Source organism: Lepus europaeus, chromosome 12 (genome assembly GCF_033115175.1).
Source record: "Lepus europaeus isolate LE1 chromosome 12, mLepTim1.pri, whole genome shotgun sequence".
In the NCBI taxonomy this organism is placed as follows: domain Eukaryota; kingdom Metazoa; phylum Chordata; class Mammalia; order Lagomorpha; family Leporidae; genus Lepus; species Lepus europaeus.
In genome coordinates, this window is record NC_084838.1 from 79,613,845 (window position 1) to 79,631,959 (window position 18,115).

Here is an 18,115-nt window from a genome sequence, read left to right on the forward strand (position 1 = left end):
TTTTCATCCAATTCTATTCAAGGGAGGGCATACACATTTTGTAGGGCTGTATCTATCCAATTCTGCCTGCAACAAACACCCAAACATCCTAAAATATTAATTATAAGACAGACAAGTGTAAAGTAAAACTCTGGAGAACATCAAAGAAAAATGGCCATGCATCTGCTCTTTAATGTTTTCCTACGATATATTAAAATAAAAACAAAGTTTCAGTCTCTTCACAAGTAGTAATTTATATTCTCTGGATTTTTTCAGCCACAACAACTGGATTCTCTTTCCTGATTTTTGCTGCAGCTTCTGCTTTATAATCATAAGGACAGTTGTGCTTGTCAGAATAACGGTGAAGTCCACAAAACAAATTCCCACATCGGCAGTCAAACCCTGTACAAAAAAAAGGAAGCAGTCACTTGGGAACTTGTAGTTGAAAAGACAAAAAAAACAACTTTAGTAAAAAAAGGTACCATATTGTCATTGACTTACAACATGACACAGTCATTTTTTGACAGTCTATCACTTTATAAAGAGCTCTAACTGCCTCTGACAGGGTGAGCTAGTTAAAGAAATATGCTTGGTTTCCTCAATGGGACAACAGAATTGTAAAGGAACAGTGACTGGTAAACCAAAAAACATCGAGCAAACAAAATGTGTTATCTGCCAGCTAACTCCACCAGATGCTCTCCTTCTATCATCTCCTATAGATGTATTACACAGGGAAGAATTTACACAGGCTCTGGAGTTAGGCTGACCTGGATTCCAAAGAGTCCATGAAAACTATGGCGAGACAACCATAAAGCTCTGAGATTTAAAGGAAACAAGTGGAAGAAAACAAAATCAAAAAAACCTACAACACTGTGTGCCTAGCTCAAAGTAGGCATTTATTGTTATCTTAAGAGTTCAGCTTGGGGCCAAGTGCTGTGGCGCAGCGGGTAAACACCCTGGGGCCTGAAGTGCTGCCATCCCATATGGGCCCCGGTTCAAGTCCTAGCTGCTCCACTTCCCATCCAGCTCTCTGCTATGGCCTGCGAAAGCAGAAGATGGCCCAACTCCTTGGGCCCCTGGCTTTGGATCGGCAAAGCTCCAACTGCTGCGGCCAATTGGGGAGTGAACCAGCGGATGGAAGCTTGCTCTCTCTGCCTCTCCAATAAATAAATAAATCTTTAAAAACAAAAAGAGTTCAGCTTTTTTTCTCCTAGGAAAACAAACAGGGATAATTTTTATGAACTTAAAAAAAAATGAAACCCAATGTCTCCTCATGCCTCAATTATCTCCCACCTCCCCATTCCTATCCCCTTCTGGAAATTTTCCGTTCTTGAAGGTCAGGTTTTTAAAAATGTTATTTGAAAAGCAGGAGGGGTTGGCCGGTGCGTTGGCTCAACAGGCTAATCCTCCGCCTTGCGGCGCCGGCACACCAGATTCTAGTCCCAGTTGGGACGCCAGATTTTGTCCCGGTTGCCCCTATTCCAGGCCAGCTCTGTGCTATGGCCCGAGAGTGCAGTGGAGGATGGCCCAAGTGCTTGGGCCCTGCACCCCATGGGAGACCTGGCTCCTGCCTTTGGATCAGTGCGGTGCGCCGGCCAATGGAGGGTGAACCAACGGCAAAGGAAGACCTTTCTCTCTGTCTCTCTCACAATCCACTGTCAAAAAAAAAAAAAAAAAAAAAGCATACACACACACACACACACACACAACCCTACCTGTTGGTTGACTCTCCAAATGCCACCACCAACAGCCTATGTTGTGCTAGGAGCCCTAGAACTACATCTGGGTTTTCTCACATGAGTGGCAGGAACCCAAGCCACTGCCTGCTGCTTGCCAAAGTGTGCATAAGCAGAAAACTGGAAGGGAAGTAGAGCTGGGACTTGAACCCAGCACTCTGCTACAAGACATGGGTAGCCCAAGTGTGATTTCAACTGCTGCAACACCAGTTTTGTTTTTTAAACATGTTAAACCAACTAGTCCCTTAAGGAGTGAATGACCAAGAGTTCCCTGCTAACTGCAAGCAGTAAAATATACACCTGTGCTGTGGCAAAGTGGGCTAAGCCTCCACCTGCAGCGCAAGTGCATATCCCAGCTGCTTCTCTTTTGATCCAGCTTTCTGCTTGTGGCCTGGGAAAGCAGTTGAGGGTAACAAAAGTACTTGGGTCCTTGCACCCTTGTGGTAGACCTGGAGGAAGCTCCTGGCTCCACATCGGCCCAGCTCCAACCACTGTGGCCATCTGGGGAGCGAATCAGTAGATGGAAGACCTCTGTCTCTCCCTCTGCCTCTTAAAGAAACACTATAAATCAGTCAGTCAATGTATATATACAAACACACGCACAGTCTTAAGGGATCTGTTAATACCTGTAAGGCCAACTTTCTTTCTACACATGAAACATCTGTTCTTCTTTGGTTTGGGTAACTCAGGAGCTTTTTCTTCAGTTTGAGAAGTACTGGGCTGAGAAACTGATGGACTGGGCTGAGTGACAACTGAAAAACAGAGTAAAAATTATAAATTTGTCAAGAGTTCACTGGCTGATAATTTTAGTAAAAACAGAAAATACTGAAAAGATTCCTACTAAGAGTATCTAAATGTTTCTTAAAAGAACTTTAAATACAATCTTCCTTTTTAATGTCAGAACTTAACTGCTTGAGCATTCCTGCCAATCACCATACCACTACTCTTAAATTTTGTAAAATGATCACATTCCTTTAAAGTCACTCTTAACAACCAGAACAAAAGACCTAGATATAGATAAAATTGTTATACGTAGAAAACTATTCTTAAACCTTCTTTTGAAAGATTACTTACAGTATTTATGAAGGATTTCCAAGAAAGAGCATTTCTTTACAATTTTAGTTTTGCTTTGTTAGATTTTAGATAGCAAGAATGATCTACAGAAAGCTGTACTTTTCTTTTTCCCAACTAAAAGGGCTCTAACTTATTCCCACCTCTAAGTTTTCTGACAATAGAAATCTGCCACAATGAATAAAACACTGCAGAGGACTGCATTAAAACCTGTATTACCACTAGTTCTTTAAAGCAAGATACCAAAATTTATTTCTACTTATGTTCAGTTACATTTAAATTTTAATAACTCAAACTGTAGTAGCAAATTTATGTATGCAGTACTGAAATTACTTCAACAATATGCCAACACCAATGCTATTAGCATATATCCAAGCTTCCAGAGCAAGCTGATTAGTTTAATGTCAACTTACTCTCAGCTCTCCTCAAATTTCTCATTCATCTGCAGTAGCAGTATATCCACACAGGGCTCAACAGCCTAACATTAGAGTGCCAGAAGAATATTCCATATACTGCTTAAGCCTAATAATCTACTATACTATGACAACATTAACAAAATGACTAGTGGTTCCTGAAACATAGCGGAAAAGAGAAAAATGAGACAATGAAGGCAAACAGCAGTGAACCTCTTCTGTTTATCAAGTAATAAATGCAGAGACTAGGTAGTACAGTCTAGGCAGAGCAGGTACAGACCTAACTCAAAAGTTCTTATTCCAAGGTCTGAGTAGTTTTATATATACTTAATAAAGCATCACAAACACACACTAACTTGGAGTTTGTTTCTCCCAGAAGGATGAACTCATTTCAAAATACGAAGCACAATTAAGGTCACCCCAAACTTAATAATTTGACCCTAAACTATGTAAAATCGATAAACTTGCCTACAATGTAGTTAGCAAGAGCAGGTGTTCAAAGAAGATTGCATAACCTCCTCCCCTCTGCACAAAGTTTCAGATTGCATTCAGTTACCATTTTACCAAGGAAGAGTGGTTTTATAAACTACATGTATACCAGTGTGTGTAGATCCTTATTCTGGAGCCTATCCAGCAGAGATAATTCAGCAAATCAGTTTTATTACAACATTACAGCATGTCTGATTGTACTGTATTAAAATCTCCAGCCAATGAAAATCAAAATGCCCCTCCACAGTGAGTTAACTTCCACATAACAAAATAGGGATCCTGCACTTCGTCCTTCAATTTTTAGTGTTCAGTGAATGAGCACTTTCTACAACACTGACAGTATCGAGACTGAAGTCCTTTTTTATTACAAAATTTTTCCTTATGATCTTACAAATTTATGTTTATTAAATTTTTCAGTCTCCAGAATACAAATTGGGCTTATGTGCTGGCATGAAGGTAATGGGAATAGGCAAAGAAAGAGAACATGACTAGTTTATACTTCAATATACTTTAAAGACAGTATTTCTTTGCTTGGCCTGTACACTATACAGTTCTCCCTCCACTTTTGTCCTTCAATGGGAAGGAAGGAATCCCACCAACCCTCTCTCAAACTACCAAATTCAAAACTGAACTAGTATTAAATGAAAAGCGTACCTGGCTCTGACACCTCTGTTTTCGGGGTAGTTATTTTGTCCTCTCTTGAAATGCTCATTTCTGTCATTTGCTGAGTTACAGGCAAGGCAGCCACAGGCACATTTCTATTTGAGTTCAAGCAAACAATTATTTTTAAAGATGTTAAGGGTACTTCTTTTGAGGTAATGAGTTGTCAGTTCAACCTTATATCATTTATTTTTTCCAACATGATCAAATGAAACTAGATAATTGAATTCTAAGATATCAGATGTCCAGTTTAAGTGGCTGAGAAGTTTGACATATGGCTTAACAACCAAAGGCTACACATTTGTATAGGTTAGTGTGTTCTATTGTAACAAACTAGACATGTTAGCTGTGCCTGTGATTTAAAGGCAAAAGGAATACCTATATCAGAATATCTTGTGTGACATAATATGGTCTGCAGAGATTCTTCTCTGCAGTTCTTACACTTCAATTACAAGGAAATAAAAGCACAGCATTTTTAACAGTGTCCCTGAGAGGGTTATGAAATATGGTGTAATATAGATCTTTACTCAACAACCTAAGAGTCACTGGACATTAGAATCCTTGACTGCAATACCCACAAAGCCAAGGACATAGTACACTAACATCTTCATTATTGATGCACATTGTAGACACCTCTATGTCCTCTCTGTAATGCTCATTCTTACCTTGATTTTTCAGATGTGCTACCAGCAGCACTTTCACAGTTGTTTAAGCTAGCGTCTGCTCTTTGTACAGATGCAGAATCTGAGGTAGGACTGTTGGAACCACTAGCTGTCCCTATTTAAAAAAAAGACTCATAAGATATATATCAACACTACCAAAAACTCACTTAGTATGAACAGTTAATAAGTAACAAATACTTGCATTTAATAAGTTTAGTGATTTAAGCACACTGTGCAACCATCCTATACTTAGAACCGAGTATCTGCACCAAAAAAAAAAAAAATATATATATATATATATATATAAAACACACACACACACACATATATACGTTATATCCAGTGAACACAAGTATGAAACAAAACTTCAAAAAGGAAAACTGAAAGAGCTGGAAGATGCTTGCAGATAGTCATTTATTTCTGATGCAGTTATGTCAACTTGGGATGTTGCTTTAATTTCAGGCACTTGTCAGCTCTTCTCTCTGTGGCTTTCAGCGCTTTCAGTCTCGGTCCCCAATTCTTTGTTCTATACTTTTCTGTCCACCAGTTTCTTCAACTGTGTTTTTTCTTGGAAACAACTTACCCATTGGGCTCATTCTGCCACTATTCTGCTGTCTCTGAAGATGCTCTTTGTAGCAAACAGAACACATTCCATTTGTCCTAGGATTCCCATAAAAGCCACATCCTGTGCTACACAGCATAGGCCCCGGAGTCTGGTTAGTCTCCTGAGCCATATTTTCCTGCTATAAACAAAACAAAATTTCAGAAATTAGCATGCCACCAAAATAAAATTAGTATAATGCAACCACCAGTGTACCTTTGTTATTTCTAAATACCAAGTCTGTTTCTAACAAAAACCCAAACTGTGTTAAACATTAAAAAGAATGAGCAGAAAAAAATGAGTAAAGATTATTATATATTTTGTTGCCTATTTATAAAAGAAAAGGGCATGAAATGGATTGTTTTATAACAACTAAATTCTATCATTAAATAAGTTTGTCTGCTAGATATCAGGGTTATGTTTTAACCAATTTTGGAAACGCATTATCTTTAAGTCACGTTTTTCTCTCCTGCACTATATGCAGACCACTTCAGAAGATATTATTTCATTGGCTAAAAACATTAAGTAGAATTTTCAAATTGAAAAAACCCTACAATAACAACAATCACTGATTCTTTGATATTTATCAGTGGTTCTTTAAACTGGCTGAATACTGCATTCGACCTATGGCTTTCTTAAACTAAAATCTGAACTTGCTAACCTTAGTAATTTGATAATTCTTTAACACTGAAAAGGGAACTGGCAGCCCTTCTTGCTACTACCTAGGCACCAACTCACAAAGTTCTAAGAACTTAGGGATCACCTGCTTATGAAAATTCCTTTATGCTCTACCTTTGAGGTATTAAAATCTGTTTAAGAGTGCTTTAAAGTAATTGTGCCCAGAAAAACTGCAAGGCACAAAGATTATCAACCATAGATTTCTCAGCCTAAGGCTGTATTTATTGTTTGTCTTACTCATAACCAGAAAATAAAAACTTTGCAAGCTCAATATAGTAAAGTTAAGCAACATAAATACATGACCTTTAGTAATTGTTAATATTTAATGCTATATTACCAGGAAGAACTTTATACAGCAAGCATATCCTTTTCCAAAAAGTCTTGTTCAAATTGATAGAAATATAGTTAAGGCTGTACTAAAATTTAGTTTCCCCTTGGGTAAAAGAAAATAACCATTATTTAAGAACTCACAGAAAGCATATTAGAGCATGGTATATGGTCACTGTCATTTTTCCAACCACTACACAATAAAATATACTTTAGTAATCTCTAAAAGTGCTTTAACAAATATTAACTACCCAAATTATAAGAGGGAAGGGGACTAATCAATTTTGACCATGCCAGAATGGCCCCAAACTTTTAAATGACAAAAGTCTTTACATTTGTTAGCAAAATAACACCATATAAATACCACAGCAGTCCGTGTACAATGTACTAAATTTATTAAGGTACAAAAGAAGTGTTGAAATCTATGTACAGTTTCTCTCCTAACAAGCATTTTCCATTATCTTTTCTGAAACCCAATCCAGTTTGCATGGAGAGTGACCAAGATCCATAACTGACTTTGAACAACACTAATTTAGTAGATGCTGTCTCTTTAAATAGTAAGTGGAATTTAGCTGACTCATTTTGGAGCAAGGTAGTGTAAACATTTCAACATTACTTATGAAGTTTATTAATAAATATTTCCAGCTGGGTTTTTAGAAACTTTTCTATTGCAGGGGCAAAAAACAAAAGAAAAATGACTCAAATGAATTTATATCTATTTGCATTCGGAGCACAAGCAAAGTATGTGCCCTATGCAAAAAGTTGGATGATTCTTTAAGCCAATCATTTATTCACTTTCTTTACTAACCTCCAGATTCTCCAATATTGTCTTTTAAAAAGCAAAATGGTCTAATTTAAGAACAATCAATCCACATTAATGTAAATCTGATTCTTAAAATGTTTTATGTAAATACAATGCGGTCGAGATTCATTTAATGATCTCACCCATTCTGACATTTAAAAAACAAAAAGCCATCCTTCAATTATAATTAACCCTCAATTACCACTATCACTTCTATCAGTCTTCCCATCTTTTAGATTTTTTTTCCCCCCAAGAAAGTCAGCTTTTAAATGCCATCACATGTGCACGGCTTGCCTTAATATTTCTCAGAAGCTTAGGTCACATGGGAGGGCGCTTCAGCCTGTCACAAGGCTGCAATGTGACAGCCTGAGCTGGATGGAGGCTCTCACATAAAGCCTAGTCAACAGGGGCCTCTGAAATCAGCTTCTATTTATATCCCAGAGCCTGCCAACTCCTACACAACCCCTAGAACTAAGGATGTAGCATTCATGTATCTAATATAAGAAAACAAAACAAAAATTGCAATGCAATTAAGGCTGCTACATTTTTTAACCTAAGGTAGGGAGGATTTGAGAGCAATCTCAAATGCAATCTAGAAGCTGCAAGCATCATTAATCACTCATGAAGCCAAAATGGCCAGTGTTGTTTATGAAAAACTAGGCATATTGGAGAAGACGTCAAACTACAGAGAATCTTCACATTTATGGACAATTTGGAGGGTAGAGGGAGATGCCAGTGTTTGCCATTAGGTACTGCATTTCTCTTTGTCAATACTTTAGAAAAATTACATTATTTACTACCTTTAAATTTATTGTTAAAAGCGTTGGCATTCCTGTGTCAGCTCCATCAAGAGCTGGAGTATATTTCCCAACAGTTTGTGCCTTCCCCCAATTCATGGCTCAAAAACCAAAAACATCGAAACAAAAAGCTAAAAACAAAAAACCTTGTGTGCAAAAAAATGCTCCGGACTCAAATCTGAATAAAGGGCTTTTACATGGATGGAATGTAGTTATTTCTGCTGCACCTCATGTTATAAAATGGCAACAATGCCCACTCACCTGGGAGTTGAAACCTGAGTTCTAGTCTTTGCCACTAAGCCAGTGACCTTGGGCAAGTTCCTGCTCTCCAGATCTCGGTTTTTTTCTTTACCAAACGGAGAGTGACTTCTATAAGGTTTCTTCCCAGGCTTTACTATCGAGCTTCAGAAAGTAGGGGGAACTAACTACAAGAAACCCTTACATTTTGAGGGGTTATTTCACGAAAAAATTTCAAAAGATAAAACTGCAATATTTTTCCCAATTCTAAAATCCTACTTTTTAGGTTCTCTTAAAAATGAGTAAAATAAGCTTCATCTAGATTGTCGAAGTCTGTGAGCTACCTGAATGACCTATATACCCCTTGGTCTTAAATATCCCCTTAGGCAGTACTGTTAGGAGGCAATCAATCAATAAAGGTAGTAAACCGACCTTTTCCCCCAAAACACAGCTGCACGGAGTGCGTGAAAAAAGAGCGAAAACAAACAAAAAACCGCGTTCCTGAGCCCTACTGCACGGAACAAAGAGGAAGGTGCTCCACTTCCTCCATGAAAGGGATCTTGGGAGGGAGAAGCGCAGCGAGACCCGGAAAACGAAGACCCCCACCACGGAGAAGCCCCGGCCCCACGTCCCAACGGATTTACAGCAAGTTCAGGTACCCCCGGTCTCCCCATTCCCCTCCCAGCGAAAGGCCTCAGTCCAGACAGCCCAGCAGGGCCTTCTCCGAAAACCACTGAGTCATGCCTAACAGCAGCTCTGCAGGCCGGGCCGGCCCCTCACCCCGGAGGCCCCGCGCGACCCCCGACCCCAAACGGCTCGTCGGACGACGAGGAGGCCTGGGGGGGTGCAGCGGGAAGCCGGCCGGGGGCGCGGTTGGCGCCCTGGGCCTCTTTGTTCCCCCGGGTTCGGCCGCCCAGGCCAGGCGCCGCGGCGAGCGGGGCCCCGGAGCTCGGCCCTGCGGCGGCCGCACGCCGGGCATTGTTCCCCTGACCCTGCCTGTGCCAAGCGAGCCGGGGGCGCTGGGAGCCGGGCCTCGGGCCACGACGACAGGATGCCGCCTCCGCCTTTGTGCTTCCTGAGGGAGCAGGCGGCGGGCTCCCCTCCCCCGGACGCCGCCATCCGCCGCCCGCCCCGGCATCGCCCGAGGCCCGCGCTGGCGTCCGGGCCCCCTCGCCTGCTGCTCGCCGGCCCCACACGAGGAGCCCGGCGCCGGCCCCCAGCGCCGCACCACTCACCTCGCGGGGGGTCCGAACGCAGAAGCCGGGCTCGCGCGCGACGCCGGCGCGGTGAGGCCGGCTCGAGGCCTCCGGGACAGGGAGCCTTCCGGGTTGCTCTGGAGCCGCCGCCGCGGGCCGGGAGCGGGTTGGAGCCGCAGGCGGAGGTGGCGCCGCCGCGGGATCCTCCTTTGTTCCTGCAGCAGCGCCGAGCGTGGCCGGGACTCGCCGGAGCTCGGGAAGTGGGAGGAGGGAGGCGAGGGGGGGCCGAGGAGGAGGCGGAGGGAGGACCACAGGCCGCGGCGGCGATCGCTGCTCACGGCGCTCGCCTGTCGTCGCCTCACGCCTCCCCGGGAGACCGGCTGGGCCGACGGAGGGGGCGAGCGCAGCGAGGGGGCGGGCGCCGAGGGGGCCCGCGGAGGGCGCTGCCTGTCGCTCACCGCCACCGCCCGCGAGGCTGCGCGGCTGCCGGCAGCGAGCGAGCCCACGGACGACGTGCACGCCGCTGTGCTGTCCGGCCGACGGACTGGCTCTATCCGCCCGGCGGCCGGGCGGTGCGGGAGCGAGGGGGCGGGGCCTGTGCGTCAGTGCCAACCCCGGCGGCGGCGGGGAGCGCGCTGACGTCGCGGCCCGAGGCCCGGCCCCGGCCCGCGGCCTCCAGTCACGGCCAGCGGCAGGCGGGGCGCGCCGCCCGCACGCTCAGCGAGCCGAGTCACCGACCCGGCGGCCGGCCCCTGGGTGGAGCTGGAGGCAGCCAGGCCTGTGGTGGATGCGTTGCTATTTTTAACCCGATTGTCCTCCCTCAGCCTCCCTCCTTCCGATTTTCTCACTCGGGCCCGCTTTTCGCCGTCGGAGTTCTCACGCTTTTGTCTTGGTTCCCGGTCAGGCGGTTTCCCCCCCTCCCCCAGAGGCGTTAGTTAGAAGGATTCGTTTCCAGAAAAGGAACTGCCTCGTGGCTTCTGGGACTTGTGTTTGTGAGGCCAACTCCACTCCTTCCACCCACCCCCCACCCTCCACCCCCGTCTTTTCGGTTCCAAAGTCCAGGCTGAGCTGTGCGCGGCCGCCGGCGGGAAGCAGCGGGCCAGGCGGCGCCCGCTGTCGCGCTCACCCAAGGTCACGGGTGGCTGTGCCGCCAGGAAGCCCTCGGCTGACTGCTGCCAGCCCTGGGCCCGGCGTCGCTGTTCTGAACACACTGTCTCGGCCTGCCTGTAAAATCCCTGGAAATGGACTATTCCAGCAAGGCGACGTGAACTGGGAAAGCACCGAATGTTCTGCCCAGGAGGTGCAGCGAGAGGACAAACAAGCTAGGCCCGAAGCCGAGATCAGCTGGGAGGTGAAGCAGGAGGAGACCCGCAGGAGGAAGTTCAAGGGGGGAGAGGTGAGGCAGGCGACTCAGAAAGGAGGCACAGGGCCCGACTTGTAGGAGAGGGTGAGCGAGCTCGGAGCTCAGAAACTTGTCAAGGCAAAAACAAAAGAAAAAGCCGTGCTTCCAATCGACCCCTCCAAGTGACTTCAGCTCCACGCGAACAAAATTACCAAGTCAGAAGGGACTTAAGGAAATTGAGTAAGCAATGGTCTGACGAATACACAGGAACAATGTTTAGGGCTTGTTTTAGCCGCCATTAGAATGGCGTGAGAGGTACCCTCATTGTTTCCCCAAAATTGCTAATCAGAAAAAAAAATCACCTGGGGTGATTAGTTAACGATTCCTGGGCCTTTTCCTGGGTGTGGTTTTAGTCAGTTTGGGAGTGGAACTCAGAAATCTGTGTTTTTAAGTTGTGCTTCAGGTGACTTATATTTATAGTTTTGTAGATTAAGGCGAACTCTGCCCTGGTGCCTTGTGCCAATATTGCCAATCAAACAGATCTTTACCACAGTAAGCAGAGTACCTGGAACAAAACAACGTTTGTTTTTAGTATTTCAGGAATATTGCTATAGTCAATTAATGTATTAGGGTTTTAAGTAATTTGGTTCATTAGCCCCAAGACTATCGGGATTTAGCTCCTTAAATTAGTAGGTAAATTGGTAAAAACATTGCAGTTACCACTTAAAGGCCATTTTCGATGCCAGGTATTTTGCATTAGTGTTTCATTTGGTCCTCACAGCAGTTCGCTGAGAAGGGTAGTATCATGTCCTTTTCTACAGATAGGGGAATGATGACTAGAGAGGCTTGCATGGAACAGGGGAGGGCAGGAGGAAGCAATGGAAGGGATTGTTACTGAGGACAACAATAACAGACTCCTCGCCCCCAGTCCCCAGAATTTCATGTGTAAAAAGTGAAACAAGATAATTCCTTAAGAAGTATAATTGAAAACAAACCTAAGAGTATTACGCTAAGGTTATGGTTGAATAATATATCCCATAATATTTATGTAGCATCTTCTGAGTATTCATCTTTAGCAGTTTTGTTTAGGAGACTGTCAAATCAAGAATGGTGCTGATTTTGAAAACCACATGTAGTGAGATTCCCTTTCAACAACTCTTTTCTAGCCGTTCTCAAAGTGAGCCAATTATGGTGTTTGAAAAGTGTGCCTAGTGGGAGGTCCTTAGAACAACAGGATGTGACCTTGGAGAGTAGTTCTCAAAGAGAATAGGCTACATAAGCTTTTGGTTCCCAGCTCAGCAGCATGAGCATCACCTGGGAAGTTGGTAGAAACAAATTCCCAGGCCCTCACACCAAATCGATGGAATCACAAACTTTGGGTTTGGCATAGGCATGTGGGTTTCATTTAACAAGTCCTCCAGGTGATTATGGTTCACATTCCCATTTAAACTGTTGACCTACCCTTACCTGCCAACAGGTGGCCACTCATTTCTTTCAGGTGGTTCACACCATGTGAAGGTGGGTGGGTGTTGTGGCACAGTCGGTTAAGCCTCTGCTTCGGACACACGCATCCCATATCAAAATGCCCAAGATCAACTTCCACCTTCACTTCCAATACAGCTTCCTGCTAATGTGCATGCTGGGAGGCAGCAGGTGACAGCCCACTCAAATGTGAGGTCCAGATGGAGAGCCTGGCCTGGTGCCAGCTATTGCACGCATTTGAGGAGTGATCCAGCAGATGGAAAAATCTCTGTCACTCCCTCTCTGTCACTCTGCCTTTCACATAAATAAATATCTTCTTTAGAATTATTTGTTTATTTTGAAAATATCACAGAGAAAGAGCAACAAAGAGGCCGGCGCCGTGGCTTAACAGGCTAATCCTCCGCCTTGCGGCGCCGGCACACCGGGTTCTAGCCCCGGTTGGGGCACCGGATTCTATCCCGGTTGCCCCTCTTCCAGGCCAGCTCTCTGCTATGGCCCGGGAAGGCAGTGGAGGATGGCCCAAGTCCCTGGGCCCTGCACCCGCATGGGAGACCAGGAGAAGCACCTGGCTCCTGGCTTCAGATCAGCGTGATGCGCCAGCTGCAGCGGCCATTGGAGGGTGAACCAGCGGCAAAAAGGAAGACCTTTCTCTCTGTCTCTCTCTCTCACTATCCACTCTGCCTGTCAAAAAAATTAAAAAAAAAAAAAAAAAGAGCAACAAAGAGAAAGGGACCTTTTATCTGCTGGTTCATTCCCCAGATGGCTCCAATAGCAGGCATTGAGTCATGCTGAAGCCAGGAGCCAGGAGCTTCATCTGGGTCTTTCACATGGGAGGCAGAGACCCAAGCACTTGGACCATATTCTTCTGCTTTCCCAGGCCATTAGCAGGGAGTTGGATTGGAAGTGGAACAGCCAGGACATGAATCGGTACCCATATGGGGTGTCATTGTCGCAGGTGGCAGCTTTATTCAATGTGCCACGACATTAGCCCTCAAATAAATCAATTTTTTAAAAAGAAAAAAAAAATTCTCATCTTACTAGTGTAACATATTAAAGAAAGCATTTCTCAGAGGTTTTTGTTTTTATTTTCTGGTGTTGTAAATTTTCAGTTGCTCTCTAAAGACAGACTGAACACAACAGGATGTTTCTAATATAAGATGCAAAAGGCTTCACTGTATAGTCATCAGTAAAGGTCAGCTTTGGCCTGAAACCAGCCTCTAAAAGAGATAACAGGAAAATGTGGATGTGCTTGGCACGTTGCATTACCAGTGTTCAAAAATACCTTTTGTAGAATCTCACTACATGAGACGTACCAAGTCGCTGGCACTAATCCACTTCCTAAATACTCCTTGAAAATAATGCTAACCCTTAATATTTTCTATTCATTTCCCGTAAAAGATATTTTGCACGTTCACTACTTTTCAGGCACCCACTGAATTGGGTGCTGGAATATACATTGATGAGAAAAATGCTCTCTCTTCATTGGTATAATATGAAGTAGAAGGGAAAGATAATGTAACACAAATAAGTGGGCACTTCAAAAAGTTCATGGAAATAAAAGATAAGTTTATTTTAGTACAAAAACTGTTGAAATTCATGCATAGCTTTTTTTTAAAGTTTTTTTTTTTTTTGAAAGAGTTACACAGAGAGAAAAGAAGAGGCAGAGAGAGAGAGAGAGAGAAATCTTCCGTCTACTGGTTCACTCCCCAGTTGGCCGCAACGGCTGGAGCTGAGCTGTTCTGAATCCAGGAACCAGGAGCTTCTTCCTGGTCTCCCACAAGGGTGCAGGGACCTGAGGACTTGGGCCATCTTCTACTGCTTTCCCAGGTCATAGCAGGGAGCTGGATTGGAAGTGAAGCAGCCAGAACTTGAATGGGTGCCCATATGGGATGCTGGCACTGCAGGCAGCAGCTTTACCCGCTTTGCCACAGAGCCGGCCCTACATAGTTTTTTCATAATACATATTTCCAGGAACTTTCTGACGACCCCTCATATACATGATTTTCTAAATATTTTGCACCAAAATAAACTTATCTTTTAATTCCATTTTCCACAAACTTTGGAGTACTCTCACATATAATTATGGACTGGTATTTTTTTTTTAAGATTTATTTTTTTAAGAGGGAGAAACAAATCTTCTATGTTCTGGTTCACTCCCCAAATGGCTGCATTGGCCAGGGCTGGGCCAGGCTGAAGCCAGGAGCCAGGAGCTTCTTCTGGGCTTTCCATGTGAGTGCAGGAGCACAAGGATTTGGGCTTTCTTCCTCTGCTTTCTCAGGTGCATTAGCAGGGGAGCAGCATCAGAAGTGGAGCAATCAGGACTCAAACCTGTGCCCATATAGGATGCTGAGATTAGAGGCAGCAGCTTAATCCACTATGCCATAATTCCAGCACCAAGATTGGTAAATATTTAGAAGGAAAAGTACCAATACTGTGGGATAATATAACTAATTATAATGAAACCTGAAAACTCACCCAGGTCTGAGTTCCAACCATCCCCATTGCCAGTGGGGCCAGGATTATGTCCTTAAAGTAGATAACCTGTAGTAAAGTGGCATGTCATATGAGAAGGTCCCAGCGGTTTGTATTCACTTGAGAACTCAGGTTAACAGCATTGCAGGCTCACTTACATTTTTCTTTGTAACTAGGAAAGGGTCAGAAACAGAATTGATGATTAGAGAAGAGCAAATATAATTAAATGTCTGAAAAAGTAGAAACTGACATCCCTTAAAAATAGCCATATAAATTATCAGTCCATGTGAAATATAAAAGACCTGGAGTTATTCTATCCTGACGTGTAACTTTCCATTATGGAGACAAGAATTGCTTCTATGGCATTATTATAGTACCCTGTCATGGGTAACTATTCATTTTCTCTGTACTTGAGAAGAGCTTGGTAGAGCACAAAAATCTTTGCTGGAGTTTTAAAACCTTTTGGGCGTCTGTCATTTGATATTTACATAGTGCCTTTCCTCCCTTTCCTTTACCAACCCCTTCTCAAATTATGAAGAACAAGGTAAAGAGACTCATTAAAAAAAAAAAAAAAAACAAAAAAAAACAACATTTTATTTGAAAGGCAGAGAGAGAGAGAGAGAGAGAATCTCTCATCGGTTGATTCATTCCTAAATGCCTGCAATAGCCAGGGCTGAGCTAGGCTTAAGCCAGGAGCCCAAACTCCATCTGGGTCTCAAACGTGTGTAGCAGAACCAAATTATTTGAGTCATTACTTCCTGCCTCCCAGGGATTGCATTAGCAGGCCACTAGAATTGGGAGCAAAGCTGAGACTTGAACCCTGACGCTTTAATAATGGCATACAGGCATCCGAAACTACATCTTAATCACTATGCCAAGCACCTGCCCCAAGAAAATCCGTTTTTAAAAATAATTTTCAAAATTGTCAGCTAAAAGGACTAAATATTTGATTGAAAGTAAATAAGCTCATTGAAAATTAAACATACAACTAATAGTTATTTAATTAAAATGTTTTCCTTATTAATAATTAAAAAGTTAAAATATCATTAAGTCCAATAATGGAAAGGACCTGACTCAACAAGGGGTTTGCTGTATTTTTCCCCTAAGAAATTAATAAAGCAAGTAGCATTTTCTTTATTTTGCAGTCTTCTTCATAATTTCAGACATTTTCACTGAAACCAGCTTGATCAAAGAATATTCAAATAAATGGCATGGATGTTTTACTAGATTAGAGAATACTTTCTTGGTGTAGTCCAGATACTGCCAACATAGCTATAAACAATTTTTGAGACTATTTAAAAGAATAAAAGTCTTTATACAAATCAGAAACTTAAAATGAAGAGAACTGGTGATTTAACAGCTATATATCATCTGCTGTGGATGTTACCTTTTAAGAAACAAGGTACTTTGGTCTGAAGAAGCCTCTGAAAGCTGTGTGACTAAACAAACAAAATGGGCGAGAAGGTAAGTATGGATTCTGAATCTCAGCAGTGAGCTCTGGGATTGCCTTAGAAACAGCTTTGGGGCATATCAGAACCTAGGTTCACAGATGGTGGGATGGGCCAGGAACAGAGTCAATAACAGGATCAGTGATTCAGCCAGAGCCCAGTAACTGGGATGGTAAAAAGCTCAGGCAACGGGCAATTGACTCTAAGGCTTTGGCTATCATTCAATTGGAAAAGGTCACAAAAAGTAGGTGGATACCATCCAGGGAGGTAAGGATTAAGGCAGAGGACTGGCAAGGGAGAAGTGGGTAGCGTAGGCCTTTGTCCTGGGGTAATGCAAGTTCTAAGCAGAGAGCTAGGGCAAGTATTTTATTTTTATGCAGTGTTTCTCCACTTAAAATGTATATTAAAATGCATTAATTTGGTAAATTCTCACAATAGTCCACTGAGATAAAATATTGTTAGCTCTCTTTTTGCAGGTTAAGTCCACTTACTGAAACTCAAGGCAAGGTGTGTGTTCTGTCCATTGTCATACATCTAGTAAGAGTACAGCCTTCCTCATGGTTCAGTGTTCCACTGCTCCCCTGAAGCAATTCTCCCCTTTAATATGTGTCACGATTAAATTTTCTCTATGATATTAAGACACCCTTATCTTCTATATCACTTGTCTTACCTAACACTATGACTTAACTTTCATGCTCCCAGAAGCTAAAAGGCAACTCTGTATAAGTCTCTTCTGCTGGCTCCAACTTTTCTAACTTCTAAATGTTGGCATTCTTTAGGTATAGCTCCAGAGCACTCTTTGTTTCTCTCAAAATGCTTTCTCCCACTTCTGTGTATTTACATACTATTTATACTCATTCCTTGGCTTCAAAATGTTTGTTTTATGAATTTTTTATTTACAAAGTTATAGCTATTTTTAAGTTTACTTAAAGACATTTTCTTTTTTTTTTTTTTTTAAAGATTTCTTTATTTCTTTGAAAGTCAGAGTTGCACAGAGAGAGGAGAGGCAGAGAGAGAGAGAGAGAGGTCCTCCATCTAATAGTTCACTCCCCAATTGGCTACAACAGCCAGAGCTACACTGATCTGAAGCCAGGAGTCTCCTCCAGGTCTCCCATGCAGGTGCAGGGGCCCAAGGACTTGGGCCATCCTCCACTGCTTTCCCAGGCCATAGCAGAGAGCTGGATGGGAAGTGGAGCAGCCAGGTCTTAAACCAGCTCTCATATGGGATGCCAGTGCTTCAGGCCAGGGCGTTAACCCCATGCACCACAGTGCTGGCCCCTATAGACATTTCCAATTCAAGACAGAAGAGTGTTGTTTTGAAAACTAAAGTTATGCAGTGTCATTGGAAGAGCAATTCATAACTAGCCATCACTGTTGTTAAGTAGTGAATAAGTGGGAGGACCTAGAAATAGAAATGGGTTTATATTTTTTCTTGTGGATAAACCATGTTACTAGGGTGGCAAGATAAAAGTTAGAACCTTGGAATTCCAGAGCAGATGCTTTAGTTATTGATATTGTCTAATTTAAATGCTTTTGGGACTATAACTTATGACATCACGACCAGCTCTAAATGTGAACATATATAAAGAAAAATCTTACTTTTTACTGAAAAATTAAAAATGATAAAACAGAAGAAATAGATAAAAATATTAGCCTCACCAAGGAAGATATCAAAGGCAAGCTAACATATGAAAGATGCTCCTGGGGCCAGTGTTGTGGCATA

General features: G+C 43.0%; 2 protein-coding genes across 2 annotated transcripts in view; one reads left to right on the forward strand and one right to left on the reverse strand.

Annotated features, from left to right (window-relative positions):
* On the reverse strand, nt 1-9,771 carry ZFAND5 (zinc finger AN1-type containing 5). The gene is made up of 6 exons (XM_062208411.1): nt 9,688-9,771; nt 5,594-5,753; nt 5,014-5,125; nt 4,343-4,446; nt 2,342-2,467; nt 1-381 (listed from the first exon to the last, which is right to left on the reverse strand). Exons 2-6 carry the CDS (start codon nt 5,742-5,744, stop codon nt 233-235), a joined length of 642 nt encoding a protein of 213 aa, XP_062064395.1. The 5' UTR covers nt 5,745-5,753; nt 9,688-9,771; the 3' UTR covers nt 1-232.
* TMC1 (transmembrane channel like 1) overlaps nt 9,013-18,115 on the forward strand; it is a 539,504-nt gene continuing 530,401 nt past the window's right edge. Inside the window, exon 1 of the mRNA XM_062208413.1 lies at nt 9,013-9,107. The gene's annotated coding sequence lies outside the window, so the exon portion shown is untranslated. The remainder of the gene's footprint in view (nt 9,108-18,115) is intronic.

Coding starts and splice junctions, on each gene's coding strand:
- ZFAND5 (XM_062208411.1), bottom strand. CDS start 5,744: ATGGCTCAGGAGACTAACCAGACTCCGGGGCCTATGCTGTGTAGCACA. Junction 5,126..5,593: donor TGGCAGAATGAGCCCAATGG/GTAAGTTGTTTC, acceptor TTTTTTAAATAG/GGACAGCTAGTGGTTCCAAC. Junction 2,468..4,342: donor AACAGAGGTGTCAGAGCCAG/GTACGCTTTTCA, acceptor TCTGTTTTTCAG/TTGTCACTCAGCCCAGTCCA.